This window comes from Chiloscyllium punctatum, chromosome 29 (genome assembly GCF_047496795.1).
Source record: "Chiloscyllium punctatum isolate Juve2018m chromosome 29, sChiPun1.3, whole genome shotgun sequence".
Lineage (NCBI taxonomy): Eukaryota > Metazoa > Chordata > Chondrichthyes > Orectolobiformes > Hemiscylliidae > Chiloscyllium > Chiloscyllium punctatum.
In genome coordinates, this window is record NC_092767.1 from 62,984,262 (window position 1) to 63,006,832 (window position 22,571).

The following is a 22,571-nucleotide window of genomic DNA, read 5'->3' on the forward strand; positions in this document are numbered from 1 at the left end:
TTAATTTGGTATACCCATGAACATGGAAAAGGACGAAGGTAGAGTTTAGGAAAACAACTGGGTGATATAACTGATGTGATGCAGGGAGGTGCAATGGGACAGCAACCCTCAGGTTGCAGGAGAGTGGTGGTCCAAACCGATGTCCGAATGGGATCTATTCACATTGGTTGGAATTATTTTTATTACCTCTTTATTCGCATCCACGAATGTCTTTTCGATTGCTGCGATCTGGCTGTCTCTGTCTTTGTAAATCTCCTCCTCGGTGAACTGCTGTTTGACAGACACACCGATTCTGATTTCGGAGAGAGAGGTTTTAAAGAGGAGACGTTCACAGAGCTGGTGCAAGTTACACCCCGAAGCACAGAAACAACATCAATACTACATGCACCTCCTGTCCAATTCTCAATAAAAAGCACTGTGCAGGTCTAAACTAAAACTGCAAGTAGTTTGCAATGTTCTGCAGCACAATGGAATATCAGTGGCTTTAGGACATGGCATTAAGCCTGGTAACTTGCAGAATTGAACTCCGTCCCTAACAGCCTGTGTTCAAAATCTGACACAGTGGCAGGGATCTCAGAGAAACAAAACTGGAAGTGGTAACTACAGAACTACCGGAGGGAGCTGCTGTTTTCCTACCTTCAGGAAGAAACCAGTGAGCACTGGAAATATTGGTGAGGGAAAAGCTGCCACATGGGACAGACTGCTCAGATTCAGAACATTCTGGAGCCCCTGTCTGTTATTACCTCCCCAGCTGCTTCTCGGATTCCATCTCATATAAAGTGATTTTAATTCTTTTAAAAATTCTTTCATGGGCGTTGCTGGCGAGGCCCAGCATTTACTGCCCATCCCTGATTGCTCAGACAGCAGTTAAGAGTGAACCACATAGCTGTCGGTGGGTCTGAAGTCACATGTAGGCCAGACCAGGTGAGGAAGACAGATTTCCTTCCTTAAAAGGACATTAGCGAAACAGATGGGTTTTTCTGATAATCAACCCAGGGTCGTCATTAAGACTCTTAATTCCAGATTTTCTTTTTATTGTGTTCAAATTCCACCGCCTACCATGATGGGATTTGAACTTGGGTCCCCAAAACATTACCTGGGTCTCTGGATGAATCTAATCTAGCGATAATACCACTAGGCCCCCCGAATTTATATTCACTTTAAAATGATTTAAAGGCAACATTTTAATTGACATCTCTTGACACTCAGTCAGCTGTAAGCAAAGGCAAAGCCTCAATCTGAGGGAGGCCTCCCTAATATAAACATACACCCCTCACAAACATTCTACAAGAGTTATAGTCCCATGCCACTTACTTGACTTCTGGCTTCTCGTTGGAGATGCCGTATCGGTTGAATTCTGTGGAGATGTATTCCGTTTTTCTCATCCATGGCACCACCTTTGCATGTTGCTGTGAACTGAACCAAAAGATGCACAGTTTATAACACAAAGGGAACACTGCTCAATTACAACTAGCTCTAGGTCACCCCCACACAACCCCACCTCGGTTATTCTTGTTGAATCCTGTGCCCCCCAAAACCCAGTCATCTCCAACTGTCCCACCACCCCGGTTACTCCTAGCTTGCAGCAATGGGCCCCTGATCATTCCTAGCCAGCACCAAACTTGGTCCCTGTCGCTCATGACCAGCACTGACTGTCTCCTGGTTATTCTTGTGAATTTGATAATTCCTCAGTCCTCGCCAGTGTTATACAGTCAGAGTCATACAGCACAGCAACAGGCCCTTTGATCCATTCTGCCCACACCAAACTAGTCACATTTGCCTGCGTACGGCCCATATCCTTCTAAACCATTCCTATTCGTGTATCTATCCAAATATGTTGTAACTGTACCTACACCCACCATTCCAACTAGCAGTTCATTCCACATACAAACCACACTCTGCGTGAAACTGTTGCCCCTCAGGTCCCTTGTGAATCTTTCTCCTCTCACTTTAAAAACATGCCTGCTGGTTTTGAACTCCCCCACCCTAGGGAAGACCTTTGCTATTCACCTTATCTATGCCCTTCATGATTTTATAAACCTCTATAAGGTAACCGCTCAACCTCCTACATTCTAGTAAAACAAGTCCCAGCCTCTCTTTATAACTGAAACTCTCCAGTCCTGACAACATCCTGGTAACTCTTCTCTGACCCCTCTCCAATTTAATAATACCCTTCCAACAGCAGGGTGACCAGGACTATATACAGTACACCTGAAGAGGCGTAACCAATGTCTTGTGCAACATCAACATAACTTCCCCATTCCTATACTCAAAGGCCTGAGGAAGGAAGGAAAGCATACTAAGTGCCTTCTCAATCATCCTGTCTACCTGTGATGAAACTTTCACAGAATTACGTACCTGAACCCCTAGGTCTCTCTGTTTGACACATCCCAGGGCCCTACCATTAGCTGTGTAAGTACAAGATACCATGCAATAACTGTAAAAAAAAACACAACATCGGACAAACTAGCAGGAAACCTACCACCAGGATACATGAACACCAACTGGCCACCAAAAGACCCGACCCACTATCACTAATTTCTACACACACAGACCAAGAAGGACACCACTTTGACTGGGACAACACACACACACGTACCCTAGGACAGGCAAAACAAAAACATGCACTAGAATTCTTAGAGGCCTGGCATTCTAACCAGAACTCCATCAAAAAACACATCAATTTAGATCCTAGCTACCTTCCCTTGAGAAAAAAGAACCGGAAATGACATCACCCACTTTGAAAAGAAACCAAGACTTATAAATAGAGAGGTGGGACATACCACCAGCGCTTCACCAGAGACTCTCACTGATGATGTTACCTAGTCATGGTGACGAAACATCTGAAAGCAAACCTTCAAGCTCAGCGAGCGAACTTACAGATGTACCAGCTCAGCCCTTGTTTGTTTTACCAAAATGCAATACCTCCCATTTATCCAAATTAAACTCCACCTGCCACCTCCTCAGCCTAGTGACCCAATTGATCAAGATCCCTTTGTAATCTTAGATAATCTTCTTCACTGGCGACTGTGCCACCAATTTTGGTGCCAACCGTAAACTTACTAACAATGCCTCCTATATTCTCATCCAAACTGTTTATAAAAATGACAAACAAAATAGGACCCAGCACCAATTCCTGTGGTGGTCAAGAACCTCCAGTCCAAATATCAACCCTCCACCACCACCCTGTGTCCCCTACCGTCAAGCCAATTTTGTATTCAATTGGCAAGCTCTCTGAATCCCACGTGAGCTAACTTTACTAATTAGTTTACCATGCAGAACCTTGTTTTACTAATGTCCAATGTCTACTGCTCTGGCCTCAATAAGCTTTTTGGTTACATCCTGAAAAAACTCAATCATGGTTGTGAGAGATTATTTCCCATGCTCAAAGTCTTGCTGGCCAATACTAATCAGCCCTTGCCTCTCCAAACGCATCTATATCTGATCTCTGAGAATCTCCTCCAACAGTTTACCTACCACTGATTTTAGACTCTGATCTATAATTCACAGGTTTCTCCTTACAGCCGTTCTTTAATAATGGCACAACATTAGCCCACGCTCCAGTTCTCCAGCACTACTCTTGTGGCTGTAGATGACATAAATATCTCTGCTAGGGGCCCTGCAATTTCTTTCATAACTTCCCACAACGTCCTGGGATACATTTGATCAGGTATCAGAGATATAACCATCGTTATGATTTTTAAGATCTCCAGCTCTTATGTGATACGGACTGTTTTCAAGACATCAATATTTATTTCCCTGAAATTCCTAGCCTCCATTTCTTCTAGCTGTCTCCTGAATAGACTTGGCCAGTATTGATAACGTCCCAGACACCCATGGTCAGCATTGAGTACTGCCACACCACTCTCCCACGTCTACAGTCTTTACAGGTAGACAGGATGATTGAGAAGGCACTTAGTATGCTTTCCTTCCTTCCTCAGGCCTTTGAGTATAGGAATGGGGAAGTTACACTGCCTGGCATCCCCTTGTTAAGTGCAACCAGTACCTCCCTACGGTCATTCCTAACCGGCAATGAACATGCCCTTCTGTCACTTTCATCCATTGTTGACTGTCTGTGCTCAGTCACTCCTAGTCAATGCCAACAGGCACCCAGTAGCTCCCAGCTAATGCTACAGATGGATTTCTGATTACTCACCGTTTTGAACTCGATGGTGCCTGAATTTCTTCTTCAAGTAGCTTCTCGTCTGCAATATCAAGGATGACTGTGGAGGGGAAGTGACATCGTCAGAGGACAGCAGTGCCGGTCAAACATCAGGGAGCTAAAGCATTCAGAATAATGGGGAAAACAAGCGCGACACTTAAATTGGCCAAGACTTGATGTGCAACTGGAAAAGGGGTGGCACTCCAGGTTTGTTTCTGCCAGTCAGCTCAGCTCAGGACAAAGGAGAGTTGGACAAACTGGGCTTGTATCCACTGGAGTTGGAAGAATAAGAGGTGATTTGATTGCAACATACAAGACGATGGGGGGGGTCTCGACAGGGTGCAGATGGAAAGATTGTTCCCTGATGTGGGAGAACCTAGAACCAAGGGTCAATGTTTTTAAAAAAAGGGAGTGGGTCACCCATCTGAAGTTAAAAATCACACAACACCAGGTTATAGTCCAACAGGTTTATTTGGAAGCACTAGCTTTTGGAGTGCTGCTCCTTCGTCAGGTGTTTGTGGATTAGCGCTCCAAAAGCTAGTGCTTCCAGATAAACCTGTTGACTGTAACGTGGTATTGTGTGATTTTTAACTTTGTACACCCCAGTCCAACACCAGCACCTCTAAACCACGTCACCCCTTTAAGACAGAGATCAGGAAAACCAGGCAGTGGAAGTTGCATCACTGAATCTTTTTAAGGCAGAGGGAGATAGATAAGCAAGGTGTGAGAGGTTTTCAGGGTCGGCAGGAATGTGGAGTCATCTGAACAGCCTTGATCTTACTGCAGGGCAGAGCAAACTCAAAGGGCTAAATAGCTACTCCTGCTTCCAATTGGTATGACGCAGCAAAGACTAATTTCACAATTGTGCAGGGTCACAGTGACGTGGCATTAAAGGTTGAACATTACGCTGGCTGACTGACAATGGCGCAGGTCTGTCCAAGAACAACACAGCTTTGATCTGATAATTTATGAGTGCAAAATATGTTTTCTTTTCTACTATAAAAAGAACTAAGTAAGATCTATGCAGATTCCCTAGCTCATGCTGCATATTGTTTAAGTTCAACTATTGCGTAGCTAACATTCATGATATTTCCCAAGGAACAGGTCCTTCATGTAATAAGTGAAAACGGAATTATTAAATATCACCACTTTGCTAAATTATTCCGTCTAATCCTCTATAGTTTACTCCAGCCTGAGTTTGTGTAATTAAAAGTTTGGATACAGTCTGAGCATGGTGCTACCAGCTTACAGGATACTACAACATTCCCATGTGAACAGAAAGATTTAGTCGGAACATCATGAACAATTTATAACCACTGGGGTAACAATCAGCTCCCTGCTTCCATCAGGCACAGAAAGACCCAGATTTCAGATTACAAGGGAAGCAATCTGCTTGTAAGAATGCTTCTCGTGCGAATAAACATGCAAGCGGCCTAGAGTTTAAATAAATTGAATTACAGTTTAGAGGAATGAGAGATGACCTTATTCAAACATGAATCGCGAGGGGATTTAACGAGGCAATGTGGAGAGGATGCTTCCCCTTATTTCATTGGTGGTGGTGGTGGTGGTGGAAAAGAGCCTAGATCCAGGAGGTACAGTTTGAAAATTAACAGTCTCCTTAGCTTCTGAAAAGATTTGTAGCTCAGGTTGAGGTTGCAAATGTAGGTTTGCTTGCTGAGCTGGAAGGTTCATTTCCTTGGAAACCCAAACATATAAATAGAAAGCGGGCTACACCACTAGTGCTTCATTCGGAGGCTCACTGAAGATGTTACCTAGTATGGTGACGAAACATCTGAAAATGAACCTTCTAGCTCAGCGAGCAAACTTACATCTAGGATTCTCCTTTTTAATGCTAGGGTAAGGATTTTCCTTTTCTTCTGAGAAGGTCAGTCTGTGGAATTCTCTTTCCCAGATGACAATGGAGGCCGATTCATGAAATATATTCAAGGTTGAGGCAGACAGACTTTTTAATCAACAACGGAGTCAACGGTGATGGGGCATGAACAGGAGGCAGACTTGAGGTTATGATCCAATCTATCATTTAGCAGAGCAGAATTGAAGGGCTGAATGGTCTACTTAGACTCCTAATTGTTTCAGTGCAAGAACCTCAAAGTAGAATAGTGAATGACTGCTGCCAGAGAGTGGGAGCCAGGGGACAAAGTGCAAGGACAGAGGATCAGGGACAACAGCGTGATGACAGGAGCAATTCACAACTTAATAAACATATCACTAAAGCAGCTGAGTTACACGGAACAGAGTGTTGAAGGAGACCTTACCATTGTTATCAATCCGGTATGTATCAGGATTGATGAGGTCAATCACGACTCCCAGATCTGGTTCTGTTAACAACTCATGTTTGTGTTGTTTCTCAAGAGAGGTAGCTTTATACTGTACAAATCTGTGGAAATATGCAAGATAAGGAGTTCAGAGCTGTCATCGAATCATACAACAAAATTGCAAAAGAGACAATCTATTCAAGTCTGCAGTGATTCTTCTAAAGATAAATTCCTCCATCCATATTAAATTCTTTTTAAACATTACAATCAAATCTGTATCATCTCTCTATCAGGTAATGCATTCCAAATCCTCATGCAAGGAAGTTTTTCCTGGTCCTGCTGTCAGACCTGCTGAGCTTTTCCACCACTCTGTCTTCATTTCAAATCTCCAGCACACACAGGGATTTTTTAAATATTTTATGTTCTCTGGAGGACTATTAGCTTCTCACACAATGGTTACTCCCATATTAGAGTAGAAACTGTCAGCCATTGTAGGCTTCCTCTTTCAAGTGAGAAATTACAACTAAAGTCCTGAGTGTGGCCAACTAGAGCCAACCTTTCAGGTCCATGGAATACGCCAGCTCGGACCAACGTCGAGGGAGTACCCGAACAGAGATCAGAACATTTCGTAAACACTGACACATATTGTTGAAATGTCCAGAATCCAAGAGACCCATGATCACCAGGCGAGCTACTACCATCCGAAATATGGATTGGTCAGAGCCATCATTACACAGAGCACAGTCTGAGAATGAGGGCCAGACTGTTCAGGAGAAATATTGGGAAGCACTTCTGCACACAAACGGTAGTACAGACTATATGATAATAACAGTAACATTCGGCCTATTGATTTCTGCTCCACCATTCGAGCATAGCTGATATGTTTCTCAACACCATTCATCTACTTTCTCCCCAAAACCCTGAATAAATCTGCCTGAATAAATCCTCTTCATTTCAGTTTTAAAGGATCACCCTTCACTTTGAAGCTAAGCCTTCTTTGACTAGTGGAAACATCTTGTCCACATCCACTCTACCCAGAACTCTTATATTCTTTAAGTATCAATTAATTTCACCCCTCATCCTTCTAATCTCCATCGAGTAAAAACCTAGAGTCCACACCCCCCTTCATAGGACAAGTTCTTCATTGCAGTGATTATTCTTGCAAATCTCCTCTGGACTCCCTTCAAGGCCAGCACATTCTTCCTTAAATATGGGGCCCAAAATTGCTCACAATATTCCAAAACCAGCCTGACTCAAGGCTTATACAGCCTCAGCAGTACATCCCTGCTCTTGTATTCTACCTCTCTTGAAATGAATGCTAACATTGCATGCGCCTTCCTAACTGCCAGCTGAGCCTGTGGTTAACCTTAAGAGAATCCTGAACCAGGATGCCGAAGTGCCTTTGTGCTTCAGATTTCTAAAGCCTTTCCCCATTTAAAAAATAGTCTGTGCTCCTAAGCTTCCTAAAATAAATACATAACCTCACACTTACCCACATTGTATTCCATTTGCCACTTCTTTGCCCACTCTTCTACCATGTCCAAGTCCTTCTGCAGCCTCCCCGCTTCCTCAGCACTGCCTGTGCCCCATCTATCTTTGCCTCATCTGTAAATTTAACAACAATGCCCTCAGTTCCTTTGGCCAGATCGTTAATGGATAATGTGAAGAGATCCCTACGGAACTCCTTTGGCTGCCATCCTGAACAAGACCCCTTCACACACACTCGCTGTCTTCTGCCAGTCAGCCAATTCCCTATCCATGCCAGTACCTTGCTCCTCACGTTATGAGCTCTTTTCCTAGTTTGCAGCCTTCTGTGTGGCACCTTGTCTAAGGCCTTCTGGAAATTCACGTGGATATGCTGACCGGTTCTTCTTTGTTTGACTTGTTACCTTCTCAGAGAATTCTAATAGATTTGTCAAGCATGACCTTCCCTTGATGAAGCCGTGCTGACTCAGCCTTATTTGACCATGCACTTCCAAGTACTCCACAATCTCAATTTTAATAATGGACTCCAAAATCTTACCAACAACCAAGGTCAGGCCAACTGGCCTACAATCCCTCGCCTTCTGCTGACATTACTTCTGAAACAGGGGTGCTAAATTAGCCACTTCTGAATCCTCTGGGAGCGTTCCTGACTCCAGTAGTTCCTGACAAATCACCTCTAATGCCTCCGAAATTTTGTCAATTATCTCCTTCAGAACCCTGGGTGTCATCCATCCAGTCCAGGTGATTTATCCACCTTCAGACCTTCCAGCTTCCCCAGCACCTTCTCCTTAGTGATGACCACTACACTCACCTCTGCCCCTCTCGAAGTTCTGGTATACTGCTGGTGTCTTCCACTGTGAAGACTGATGTGAAGTACCTATTCAGTTCCTCTGCCATTTCTATACTCCCCCATTACTACTTCTCCAGCCTCATTTTCCAGTGGTTCAATGTTCACTCTTGCCTCTCTCTTACTTTTTATATACCTAAATCAAAACTCTTGCAATCTTCTTTTATATTACTAGCTGGCTTACGCTCATATTTCATCTTCTCCTCCCTTATTGCTTTCTTAATTATCCTCTGCTGGTTTTTAACGGCTTCCTAATCCTTTGGTTTCCCACTAACCTTCACCACATCGTTTATTCTTTTGTTTTTACGCTGTTCCTGACTTCCCATGGTTGCCTCATCCTCCTCAGAGTATGTTTTTCCTTCCTTGTGATAAATTTCTGTTATGCCTCCCACATTACTACCAGAAACTCCTGCCATTGCTCCTCTATCATCTTTCCTGCTAGCTGTCCTTCCAATTAATTCTGGGCAGCTCATGTCTTTGTAGTTACCTTTACTCAATTGTTAAAAAAAGCCACACAATGCCAGGTTATAGTCCAACAGGTTTATTTGGAATTACTAGCTTTCGAAGCTCTGCTTCTTCATCAGGTGGTTGTGGAGCAGAACCATAAGACACAGACTTTATAGCAACAGGATTGCAGTGTCATTGAATGTAATTTTAAACACATTTAACTTAAGTCTCTCATCTTTTAGAATGACCACGTGAGCTTCTGTTCCTTCATATGTAACCAAAACTAACACGGTCATTCTTAAAGATGAAAGATGTAAGCTAAATTTATTTACTATTACATTCAATGACACTGCAATCCTGTAGCTATAAACTCTGTGTCTTATGCTTCTGCTCCACAACCACCTGATGAAGGAGCAACGCTATGAAAGCTAGTGATTCCAAATTACCCTGTTGGACTATAACCTGGTGTAGTGTGATTTTTAACTTTGCCCACCCAGTCCAACACCGGCATCTCAAATCATTACTCAATTTAAATACTGTTACATCTGATTCAGATTCTCCCTCTCAAATTGCAGAGTGAATTCTGTTATATGATAATCACCGCCCCCTAGGGGTTCCTTCACCTTATGTACTCTCATCAAGTCTGCCTCATTGCACATCACCAAATCCAGAATTGCTGTTCCCTAAAGGGCTTTACCACAAGCTGCTCCATAAAACCATCTCGTAGACATTCCACAAATTTCTTTTCTTGGAATCTGTGACCAACCTGATTTTCCCAGCCCATCTGCACATTGAAATCTCCCATATTTAGTGCAACACATGTCTTTTCCATCTCCTGATTTATTTTTTGACTACTGGTAAAGGTCATGCGCACAACTCGCATCACGGCCTTTTTTGCTTTGTGAATCTTCAACCCTACCCACACAGTTTCTTTGCCTTCCAATCCAATATCATTTCTTGCAAACAAGGCAACCCCATTCTGTCTGCCACATGCCTGTCCTTTCAATAGGATATGTATCACTGAGTCATACAGCATGGAAACAGGCCCTTCGGTCCAACCAGTCCATGCCAAACATAATCTCAAACTAAACTAATCCCACCCGCCCCATATCCCTCCAAACCCTTTCCTATTCATGAACTTATCCAAATGTCTTTTAAACTTGCAATTGGACCCACATCCACCACTTCCTCAGGAAATTCATTCCCTGTGTAAAAAATTTGCTCATGTATTTTTTAAACCTTTCTCCTCTCAATTTAAAAATGTGCCACCTTATCTTGACATTCCCCATCCTGGGGAAAAGACACCTATCATTAACTCTCTCAATGCCCCTCATTATCTTATAAACTCCTATCAGGTTGCCTCTCAAGCTCCTGTGCTCCAGTGAAAAACGTCCCAGCTTATTCAGCCTTTGTTTATAACTCAAACCTTCCTTGTCTGGCAAAATCCTGGTAAATCTCCTCTGAAACCTCTTCAGATAGATTAGATTTCCTTCAGTGTGGAAACAGGCCCTTTGTCCCAACCAGTCCACACCGACCCCCCGAAGAGTAACCCACCCAGATCCATTTCCCTCTGACTAATGCACCTAACACTCTGGGCAATTTAGCATGGCCAATTCATCTAACCTGCACATCTTTGGACTGTGGGAGGAAACTGGAGCACACGGAGGAAACCCACGAAGATAATAATCTCCTTCCTATAAATGTAATTGTAAATTGTTAATTAATATCTTTAAATAATGCATTTACAAATTAGCAGCTTTATAGTACACATAGTCTAGCTTAGGATCCTGATTATAAGCTTGGACTCCTTAAATCTGCATTCCTTCCTGAGAAAAAAAATCAATTAAGTTGCTAAATTAGAATAACTTCTATCATACTCAAAATTGTTCTTCACAAATACAACTAGTATTTTTCCTCCAAATTACTCTTCAGTTGCAATTACAACACAGTCAAAAATTTGAACAGTGCTGCAACTTAAGGGAATTTATATTTGCCAGGAATTGGTGTTGGAGAGACTGTTAGGTCTGAAGGTTGATAAGCCCCCGGGGCCTGATGGTCTACATCCCAGGGTACTGAAGGAGGTGGCCTCGAGAAATCGTGGATGCGGTGGTGATTATTTTCCAGAGTTCGATAGATTCGGGATCAGTTCCTGCGGATTGGAGGGTGGCTAATGTTGTACCACTTTTTAAGAAAGGTGGGAGAGAGAAATCAGGAAATTATAGACCAGTTAGTCTGACCTCAGTGGTGGGAAAGATGCTGGAGTCTATTATAAAGGATGAAGTTACGACACATCTGGATAGGTCAGAGTCAGCATGGATTTATGAAGGGGAAATCATGCTTGACTAATCTTCTGGAATTTTTTGAGGATGTAACTCTGAGGAGATCCAGTGGATGTAGTGTACATGGACTTTCAGAAAGCTTTTGATAAAGTCCCACATAGGAGGTTAGTGAGCAAAATTAAGGCGCATGGTATTGGGGCTGAAAATGTGTTACTGGAAAAGCGCAGCAGGTCAGGCAGCATCCAAGGAACAGGAGAATCGACGTTTCGGGCAACAGCCCTTCTTCAGGAAATCCTTGTAGAGGGAGGAAGAGAGCTTCTTCAAGGAAGGCATCCTTGTAAGAGGATTCGCAGTAGGTTAAAATCTTTGAGGAGAAAGTGAGGACTGCAGATGCTAGAGATCAGAGCTGAAAATGTGTTGCTGGAAAAGCGCAGCAGGTCAGGCAGCATCCAAGGAACAGGAGAATCCTTGGATTCATGCTGATGCCCGAAACTTCGATTCTCCTGCTCCTTGGATGCTGCCTGACCTGCTGCGCTTTTCCAGCAACACAGTTTCAGCTCTGATCTCCAGCATCTGCAGTCCTCACTTTCTCCTCGCATGGTATTGGGGGCAAAGTACTAACTTGGATTGAAAGTTGGTTGCTGATCGGAAACAAAGTAGTGAGAAACGGCTCCATTTCGGAATGGCAGGCAGTGACCAGTGGGGTACCGCAGGGATCCGTGCTGGGACCGCAGCTTTTTACAATATATGTTAATGATATAGAAGATGGTATGAGCAATAACATTAGCAAATTTGCTGATGATACTAAGCTGGGTGGCAGGGTGAAATGTGAGGAGGATGTTAGGAGATTACAGGGTGACCTGGACAGGTTAGGTGAGTGGTCAGATGCATGGCAGATGCAGTTTGATGTGGATAAATGTATGGTTATCCACTTTGGTGGCAAGAACAGGAAGGCAGATTACTACCTAACTGGAATCAATTTAGGTAAAGGAGCAGTACAAAGCGATCTGGGTGTTCTTGTACACCAGGCAATGAAGGTAAGCATGGAGGTACAGCAGGTAGTGAAGAAGGCTAATAGCATGCTGGCCTTCATAACAAAAGGGATTGAGTATAGAAGCAAAGAGGTTCTTTTGCAGCTGTACAAGGCCCTGGTGAGACCACATCTGGAGTACTGCAGTCCTGGTCTCCAAATTTGAGGAAAGACATTCTGGCTATTGAGGGAGTGCAGCGTAGGTTCATGAGGTCAATTCCTGGAATGGCAGGACTACCTTACTCTGAAAGACTGGAGTGACTGGGCTTGTATACCCTTGAGTTTAGAAGACTGAGGGGGGATCTGATTGAGACATGTAAGATTATTAAAGGATTGGACACTCTGGAGGCAGGAAACATGTTTCCGCTGAAGGGTGAGTGCCGAACCAGAGGACACAGCTTAAAAATACGGGGTAGACCATTTAGGACAGAGATGAGGAGAAACTTCTTCACCCAGAGAGTGGTGGCTGTGTGGAATGCTCTGCCCCAGAGGGCAATGGAGGCCCAGTCTCTGGATTCATTTAAGAAAGAGTTGGATAGAGCTCTCAAGGATAGTGGAATCAAGGGTTATGGAGATAAGGCAGGAACAGGATACTGATGAAGGATGATCAGCCATGATCATATTGAATGGTGGTGCAGGCTCGAAGGGCAGAATGGCCTACTCCTGCACCTATTGTCTATTGTAAAATTAACTGTTATCCTTGCACATTTAATTCCCAGCCCTGATCCCCTTGCAACCATGTCCCTGTGATACCACACAGAGATATTTCAGGTTTGGAATTCTCAGCCACAAATCACAATCGATGCTAGAACAGATCTGAGTTTTAAATCTGCGCTTGACAATTTTTTGTTAAGAAAGGGTATTAAGGGAGATGGGCCAAAAGCAGACAGATGGAGCTAGGCCACAGGTCAGCTGTGACCTCATTCAATCACCAAGCAGACTCAAAGAGCTGAACGGTCTACTCACAGCTATCACAGCTTTAGTCATTCACACCATGAACAGGAATTGACACCAGCATTAAAATAATGGACTTGCACTTTTACCAACGTATGCAAAGTACCTAACTTAAATACCCAAAGCCAGTGCTCCAGGTGACAGCAATCTCAAGCCTATATGGTGATGATAGACAAGCAGGAGGCTGGAAGAACACAGCAAGGCAGACAGTGTCAGGAGGTGGAGAAGTCAACGTTTCGGTTACAATGCCTCTTACAGCCAAAACGTCGACTTCTCTACTTCCTAATGCTGCCTGGCTTGCTGTGTTCTTCCAGCCTCCTACTTGTCAACATTGGATTCCAGCATCTGCAATTTTTTTTGACTCTACACATTGATGATCTGAACAGCCACAGTGTAATGGGGGTTACAAAGAAAAGCCACAGCAATGACATTGAAAGAAGATCTTCTCGTAGTCTTCGATCCTAACTGGTGGAGAAACCTCCCACTCCTGGACCTTAACAAAAACAAAGAACTGCCAATGTTGGAAATATGAAACAAGGGTGGCACGGTGGCTCAGTGGTTAGCACTGCTGTCTGACAGCACCAGGGACCCGAGTTCGATCCCTGTCTCGGATGACTGTGTGGAGTTTGCACATTCTCCCCTTGTCTGGGTGGGTCTCCTCCGGGTGCTCCAGTTTCCTCCCACAATCCAAAGACGTGCAGGTCAGGTAAATTGGCCATGGGAAATTGCCCATAGTTTTAGGTGTATTAGTCAAGGGTAAATATAGGGTAGGGAATGGGTCTAGGTGGGTTACTCTTGGGAAGGTCAGTGTGGATTTGTTGGTCCAAGTGGCCTGTTTCCATACATGTAGGACTCCATACATGACTCCCTTGTTGATCTAATCTAAAACAGAAAAGAAAAGATCAAAACTAAAATGGAAGTGGAGTGGAAAGTTTCACCATTGCGGAGGATGAAGGAACAGTTGCAGCTCTTCTGTCCAATGTCCAGACCGTCTGGTCTTTGCTGCTGGCTTTGTAGAATCACAGAATCCCTACTGTATGGAAGCGGGCCATTTGGCCTATCAAGTCCACACCTACCCTCCAAAGAGTATCCCAACCAGACCCACCTAACTCTGTAACTCTGCATTTCCCATGGCTAACCCACCAAACCTATACATCCCTGGACACTATGGGCAATTGACGTTGGCCAATCCATCTAAACTCCACACCTTTGGACTGTGGGAGGAAACCAAAACACCCAGAAACAGGGAGAATGTGCAAATTCCACACAGACAGTCACCCGAGGGCGGAATCAGAGAGAGAGACTTTCAAACAAGAACAGAAATTGCTGAAGAAACCCAGCTGTTCAGATGAGGAGTTACAAGATTCAAAACATTAATGCTACTTTCTTCCCACAGATGCTGTCAGAGCTGTGTTTCTTCAGCAATTTCCTTCTTTTCTCAGATCTCCAGCATCTGTGTTTTATCTGACAGATACTTCTAAGCTGGGTGTCACTTGAAAATTTCAAAATTGATATTTCAAGTCCAATATATTCAAATTCCTGAGTCCTCTTGCCCCACAATGATTGGAAAGATATTTAAAATCATTACATGTCAGTGAAATACTTCACAGGAGAACCAGACAGTTGGGGAGTGCTGTTAAACAAAGCAGTTATTCTGCACACAAGCTCTCACAATAAGCCATGCAACTGACTAATCTGCCATTGATGCTCAGAGGTGAATTTCTCTTCAGGACACCAAGATAAACTACCCACGATTAATGCAACACTGACCCCACACTCAGTCACTCAACCTATCTAACCGGCACTAAAGGTAGGTAGAATTTACAGGGGTACAAGCGGCTCACAGTATTTCAATTGAGGAGTGCCCCCAGGACTCTCCATATTAATTATTAATTCTCTTGTCTCAAAGGCCAAGCGTCTCCTATGCCTGTTTCACCTTGTTTCTGCTCCCACTATGAGCCACAAATAACTGGATTCTCAAATCCATTTGCTCAACCACTCAAACAGTACCTCTCTAATTACACTCAATGTATCTGACCTTCAATCACTAACCATCATTGCCACCACTCCATTCACTTAAACTGCTGCAGCTTCTCACCGTGTGATTATCCGCAGCTTCTTAACCAGACAGCTGCTAGACAGTGCATCAACAGTGAACTTCCCTATCCACAGACCGACGGCATTAAATTCAATCCACAGGACACTATTCAGCTCTCAGTCCTAGCTTTTGGGTGTCATCCTCTTTGGTTGCCTCACTCTTTGGGCTGAGGGAGCAGTTTTCTCTTCTTTACGTATCAAAAGGACATAAAGTCCTTTACACTCCTTAACCTGCCTGAACCCTAATCTTCCCTCTCTTCTCCAAAAAGGGTGCAGTCCACTTGGAGTCATGGAGACGTACAGCACAGAAACAGACCCTTCAGTCCAACTTGTTCATGTCGACCAGATATCCCAACCCGATCTAGTCCCACTTACCAGCATCTGGCCCATATCCCTCCAAACCCTTCCTATTCATATACCCATCCAGATGCCTTTTAAATGCTTTAATTGTACCAGCCTTCACCACTTCCTCTGGCAGCTCATTCTATACACTCACCACCCTCTGAGAAAACGTTGTCCCTTAGGTCTCTTTTATATCTTTCCTCTCTCACCCTAAACCTATGCCCTCTAGTTCTGGACTTGCCCACCCCAGGGAAAGGACTTCATTTATTTACAATAAATGCCATACAGGAAGGGAGACATTGCTGCTGAGGAGGGAAAATAGTTAAACCCGTAGACTGACTGAACACAGCTTTTACCTGTTGGGATCAAATGGATATGTCACAAACTTTGGGTCAAAGGGAATGTCTGGTAGAGAGTTGCAATACTTCACCCTGCATACCACTCCGGACCTGGAAAAAATAAGAGAAACAACAAGCATTCAGTCATAGGAAGTACTCACTGCTGTATCCAGAGCTTGCACCTCCTTTGGCATGAGGCCACCCTCCCTCTACCCCGACCCCACCAAACCCACTCCCAACCATAATGACAACCTCAAACTCAGCAGGGAACCGAAAACTATTTTAGCCAGTCTCCAGTCTGGAACAATAATGAGATGAGAGACTCATTACAGCGGAGATGGCGAAGGGGAATCTGGACTGAAACGTGGCATCATGCCATCTTGCATGACGCCAACTTCACCCACTCTCCCTCATCCCATCCTAGACCAATCTGAAACATGAAGAGGCATGGCAATATCTAAAATATCAAAAGACCATGAAGGCAAGTAGTTACCGAGCCCTGCGAATGAAGGCCAAAGGGAATGGTGACTTGGAGCTGCACCTCAGTCAGTGATGTGCTTGAGCACAGGTCACCAACACTGGCACATGTAACATGTGCTGAGTTTCAGCTCAGAGGTTCAGAAAGGCCACAGCAGCAACTACAGATCACTACAATCAAACATAATAGGGGAGTCACAGCACAGTGTCACTAGGACAATGTGCTAAGGACATTGGTTTGAATCCAACTATAGAAGCTGATTGAATTTAAATTCAGTGAATAGATCTAGAATTGTAATGCTGGAATCAGTCACTGTGACCATGAAACCATCACTGATTGCTGTGAAAAATCCACTGGATGTCCTTTACAGGGAAGGGAGTCTGGCCTTATATGTGTCTCCAGATCCAGAGCAACATGATCAGCTCTTAACCTCCCTCTGAAGTGGCCAAGTAAGACATTCAGCTCCAAGTCAGTCAGGGATTGGTAACAAATTCTCAAATCCCATGAAGAAAAAAGAAAAGAAAAATCAACTTCAGACAGGCATCGACAGCGAGACTATGTGGAGAAAAGGCTGGTGAGAACATGTTTCTGTCCTGGAGGCCTCTGTAAATGTGGGCACATACCCATGAAACACAAATGTTTGAAAGATCATAGAATCCCTACAGTGCTGAAATAGGCTACTCAGCCCATCAAGTCTATACCAACCCTCTGAAGAGCATCCCACCCACACCCAGACCCCTATCCTATCACTGTAACTCTATGTTTACCTTGGCCAATCCACCTATTTTGCACATTTTGGACTATGGGAGGAAAATCACGCAGGCATGGAGAGAACATGCAAACTCAACACAGACAGTTACCCGAGGCTGGAATTGAATCCAGGTCTCTGGTGTTATGATGCAGCAGTGCTAACCACTGAGCCACTGTGCTGCCTTGAAGATATAAGTCAGTTAATGGTTAGTGTCAAAAAAGTGTGGTGCTGGAAAAGCACAGTTGGTCAAGCAGCAACCAAAGAGCAGGAGAGTTGGTGTTTCAAGCCTAAGCTCTTCATCAGGAACACTGACTCTTCTGCTCCTCGGATGCTGCCTGACTGGCTGTAATTTTCCAGCATCACACTTTCTGACTCTGATCTCTCGCATCTGCAGTCCTCACTTCCTCATAGTTAATGGTTTGCACACAACACTAAAAACCATCACATAGAATTACTTAAAAGTTAAGCACCGAACAGGCTATTCATCCTCTGTGAACATTTTCCCAACCCTCATTATATTGTTCTATTCCCCTCTCAGGTACTTAACTAGTTTTCTTTTATCCTATTGTATTTGGATCAACCACTCCTGTGATAGCAAGTGCAACATTCTCACCACTCACTGGGTAAGAGAGATTATATTTTAATGTATTTTTATATAAAAGAAGGGGTTTCTCCTGAATTCCTATTGGATTTATTAGTGTCTATCTCTGTGGAGAGAGAGAAAAACAGGATTGATGTTTCAAGTTTAATAATTGAAACTCTTCTTCTCTCCACAGTTGCTGGCAGACGTGCTGAGTTTTGCCAGCCTTTTCTGTTTTTATTTCAAAGTTTTAGCAACTGCAGCGTTTTGCTTTTATATTCACGCCTTTTGTTTTGGTTTCCTCAACAAAATGGGGGGGGGGGGGGAACCTCCACTAGTGAATCACGCCTTAACCTCAAAGGCCTCAATCTATCGCCCTCTCAGCCTCCTCTTTTTCTCGAGACACATTTTCTGTGTGAATAATTCAACAAGGAAAGGGAGCGTGAAAAGGGAAAGTTGATCGGTTTGACCCCATGCTCGTTAAGCAAAAGACCAGAAACATCCACAGTCATCACTTACCTCTCAGGTGCTGCCCGATGTGCATTGGACCTGAAACAAAGAACAACATTGAGGATTCCTGTTCAGATAGAAAGCAAGCCTTTAGTTTATCAGCATCAACTCTAGCTCCATTGACTTCTCTGCAAACAGTTATCAGCCTCTACAAAGCACCGCCATTCACAGAATCTCATTCAAAGTTGAACACTTGCTCAGATGAAATGGTGTGAACTTCAAGCTCACCACAGCTCATGATATTTTCCACATAAGATATCATGAAAGAGCACAGTACTGAGACACAACCCACATCAGTGAGATCCCTGTGCAGTGCACCATTCGGCCCATTGTAACCAATTGTTAGTACAGGCACAATCTGAAACTAATGCCCACTTTCTTCAAAGCCACCTCAGACATAAAAATGTAACCAATTTTAAAATGTTCAATGTTCTCAATGCCTGAGACTCTTGCTCTGTCCTTTTTATAAAGCAAAACTGTACACAGTCTCAAACTGTTGTGTAGCATAAATAAATTCATCATTTACTTTGTACTGAATGTAATGATCTTATTATTAAACCAAATTCTTTTTTCTGTGTATCAAACATATATGACAATACAAATTATGAAGAAATGGCCACTTGAACCTGTTCTGCCAATAAAATCATGCACGATATGATTACTCGACATTATGTATTGAAATACATACTTTACTACGTTTAATTTACAGCTCTGAAGCTGTATTTTTAGTGAGAGATTACCTCTGCCCCTACACCCGCTCCCAAGCTCATTCCTGTGCATTCACGTAACAGGCAAAACGGGAGAGGAATTTCTGAACCATGTAGAACATAACTTTGTGCATCAACACATTTCCCTTGAGGTAAGAAGCAATGCTGAATCTAGTTCTGGGAGCTGAAGTGGGGTATGTTTCAGTGGCAAAACATTTGGGATACAGTGATCACAATATCATCAGGTTAGGGTAAAATACAAGATACAGTTGGTCCCTTAACTCCCTGAGGGGGCTGCTGCCTTGGCCTTTGTTGTAGGCGCCAACAATTTGTGTTCCAACATTTCTTTCAGCTGGAAAGGCCTCCTCATAGTGCACACTATGAAATGCCCACTGTACTCCAACACTGAAGACTGACTGGTAGCAGAGTCTGGCTGACAACTGGAGCAGGGAGAGACACCAGCTCACAAGAATAGAACAAGAATGAGAACAATGGATTAGACTGAAGAACAATGGGCAAATTATGACTGGTTAACTGGTGCAGATTAGGAGACCTTGTAGCATAGTAGACCATGCTGCTGAGCCAGAAACTCCAGTGTCAAGTCCCACTTCCTGACTGATGGTCAAGGAAGGAGTCTTCATAACCTGGACAGACACTGTAAGCATTAACATACAAGTTTCAACATATGAGTAGGAGGTTTCTTGTCAGAAAGAAAATTGGAGCCTCTACCATTATCCCAGCTCCAAGCTACAACAAGCATGTAGCAGTACATGTTTCTACAATAATACGGACACTTGCAGGTATGGGAGATGACTCAGTAGGATATCTGGTGCGGACAAAATGGTGCCAACAGCACAGGGCTTTAACCCATTCTGATTGGCATGGATTCAGGACTTGCCACCTTGCTGTACTGGTGGTGGAGGTTGTGGTGCTGTGGGATGAACTTGCCTTCAGGCAGACAACTGAAGAGGAGGCAGAACTACTGCAGACCAAAGAGTGAGCAAGCAACTGAGAAGCTGACTGGACAGAAAAGACCGCAGGAATAAAAGTGGAAAAAATTGGAAACGCAGGTTAGGCAGCAATGTAGAAATAACGCTTCAGGTCGATGACCTTCTTCAGAACTGAAAAAACAAGAAACGTGTAATCACAGAAACAAAAGTGAAGCTCTGTAATTGGATGGAAGGCAGGTGGTCCATTGCCCAGTAATCTGAATGGGCAATAGGACCCAGTCCATTGGTCAATGATGGCATGACGCAAAAGAGGATGGCAGTGGGACTGGGGAAAAAAAACCAAAAGTTTGATCAAGAGGGATGCAAGTAGGAACAGCTACCAACTGAACAAATTACAGAACATTGCTTATAATCTGAATATTGGATATAGCATTGAGTCTAGAATGCTGTTAAGTGCCTCATTGAAAAGTGAGATACTTAACCTTGAGCTTCATGAGAACAACACAGTAGGCCAAGAAGGAGGATTACTTTAGCTGATGGTGGTCTCAGGAAAACATTGGGTCAAAGTGCATACCTATTAATGATTTCCCTCTTGGTGATTGTTTGCCAAGGTAACATAGAGAGCATTAGAACAGAGTGAGTTTGCTCTTGGTGGTCTATTGCCTGGTAGCCTGAATAGGCACTTGCCCAATGAGTTCCCACTTGGTGGTCCATTGCCCAGTAATCTGAATGGGCACTCAGACCCAGTGAGTTCCCTCTTAGTGGTCCATTGCCCAGTAATTTGAATGGGCACTAGGACCCAATGAGTTCCCTCTTGGTGGTCAATTGCCCAGTAAACTGAATGGGGACTAGGACCCAGTGAGCTCCCACTTGGTGGTCCATTGCCCTGTAAACTGAATGGGCACTAGGACCCAGTGAGCTCCCACTTGGTGGTCCACTGCCCTGTAAACTGAATGGGCACGATGACCCAGTGAGCTCTCACTTGGTGGTCCATTGCCCTGTAAACTGAATGGGCACTAGGACCCAGTGAGCTCCCACTTGGCGGTCCATTGCCCTGTAAACTGAATGGGCACTAGGACCCAGTGAGCTCTCACTTGGTGGTCCATTGCCCTGTAAACTGAATGGGCACTAGGACCCAGTGAGCTCCCACTTGGTGGTCCATTGACCTGTAAACTGAATGGGCACTAGGACCCAGTGAGCTCCCACTTGGTGGTCCATTGCCCTGTAAACTGAATGGGCACTAGGACCCAGTGAGCTCCCACTTGGTGGTCCATTGCCCTGTAAACTGAATGGGCACTAGGACCCAGTGAGTTCCCTCTTGGTGGTCCATTGCCCTGTAAACTGAATGGGCACTAGGACCCAGTGAGCTCCCACTTGGTGGTCCATTGCCCTGTAAACTGAATGGGCACTAGGACCCAGTGAGCTCCCACTTGGTGGTCCATTGCCCTGTAAACTGAATGGGCACTAGGACCCAGTGAGCTCCCACTTGGTGGTCCATTGCCCTGTAAACTGAATGGGCACTAGGACCCAGTGAGCTCCCACTTGGTGGTCCATTGCCCTGTAAACTGAATGGGCACTAGGACCCAGTGAGCTCCCACTTGGTGGTCCATTGCCCTGTAAACTGAATGGGCACTAGGACCCAGTGAGCTCCCACTTGGTGGTCCATTGCCCAGGAGCCAACTGTACACTAGGACCCAGTGGGTGCCCGCTTGTTGATCTGTTGATCGGGCTGAGAGACGAAAGCCGAAAATGAGAAAACTGAGTTTATGGAAAAGGCATCTGCGATCGCGAAAATAACAGCTTATACTTTATATATAAATGTAAAACGATTCTCTCCGTGTCCTCCTTCCCCGGACTTACCGGTGCCCGTCGTCCCGCTGCGCGTTCTGGATTGTCGGCGCCATGGCCGCACGCCGCGCTGTGGATGCTGGGAACTGTAGGCCCAGGCCTACAACTCCCACAATGACACACACCGCACCCAGAAACCACTGCGGCAACATTGCTGAGCGGTGACAGGCTGACAGAAGTGACCCCGCCTCCAGCATTAACTCCGCCCCCAGATAGTAACCTTTAACTCTCCAGGCACTGCGCCCTACTTCCTATGACCTCCACACCCCAAGGCTCAGCGCTCAATTCAATAGAACAGAATCCCTACATTGTGGAAATAGGCCCTTTCCCCTACTATCCTATATTTACCCCTGACTAATGCACTTAACCTACACATCCCTGGACACTATGGGGCAATTTAGTATGGCCATGGATTGTGGCAGGAGACACGGGGAGAATGTGCAAACTCCACACAGACAGTCGCCCAAGGCTGGAATTGAACCCTGGTCCC

At 44.4% G+C, this 22,571-nt stretch overlaps 1 protein-coding gene across 1 annotated transcript in view; it reads right to left on the bottom strand.

Moving 5' to 3' along the window:
- Positions 1–22,180, bottom strand: part of paf1 (PAF1 homolog, Paf1/RNA polymerase II complex component) — a 37,332-nt gene extending 15,152 nt beyond the window's left edge. Inside the window, exons 1-7 of the mRNA XM_072549235.1 lie at positions 22,094–22,180; positions 18,586–18,615; positions 16,276–16,368; positions 6,439–6,560; positions 4,157–4,223; positions 1,315–1,416; positions 187–292 (exon numbers count right to left, since the gene is read on the bottom strand). Coding sequence (XP_072405336.1) covers positions 187–292; positions 1,315–1,416; positions 4,157–4,223; positions 6,439–6,560; positions 16,276–16,368; positions 18,586–18,615; positions 22,094–22,137 — 564 coding nt within the window. The 5' untranslated portion in view covers positions 22,138–22,180. The remainder of the gene's footprint in view (positions 1–186; positions 293–1,314; positions 1,417–4,156; positions 4,224–6,438; positions 6,561–16,275; positions 16,369–18,585; positions 18,616–22,093) is intronic.
- Positions 22,181–22,571: the final 391 nt, after the last annotated feature.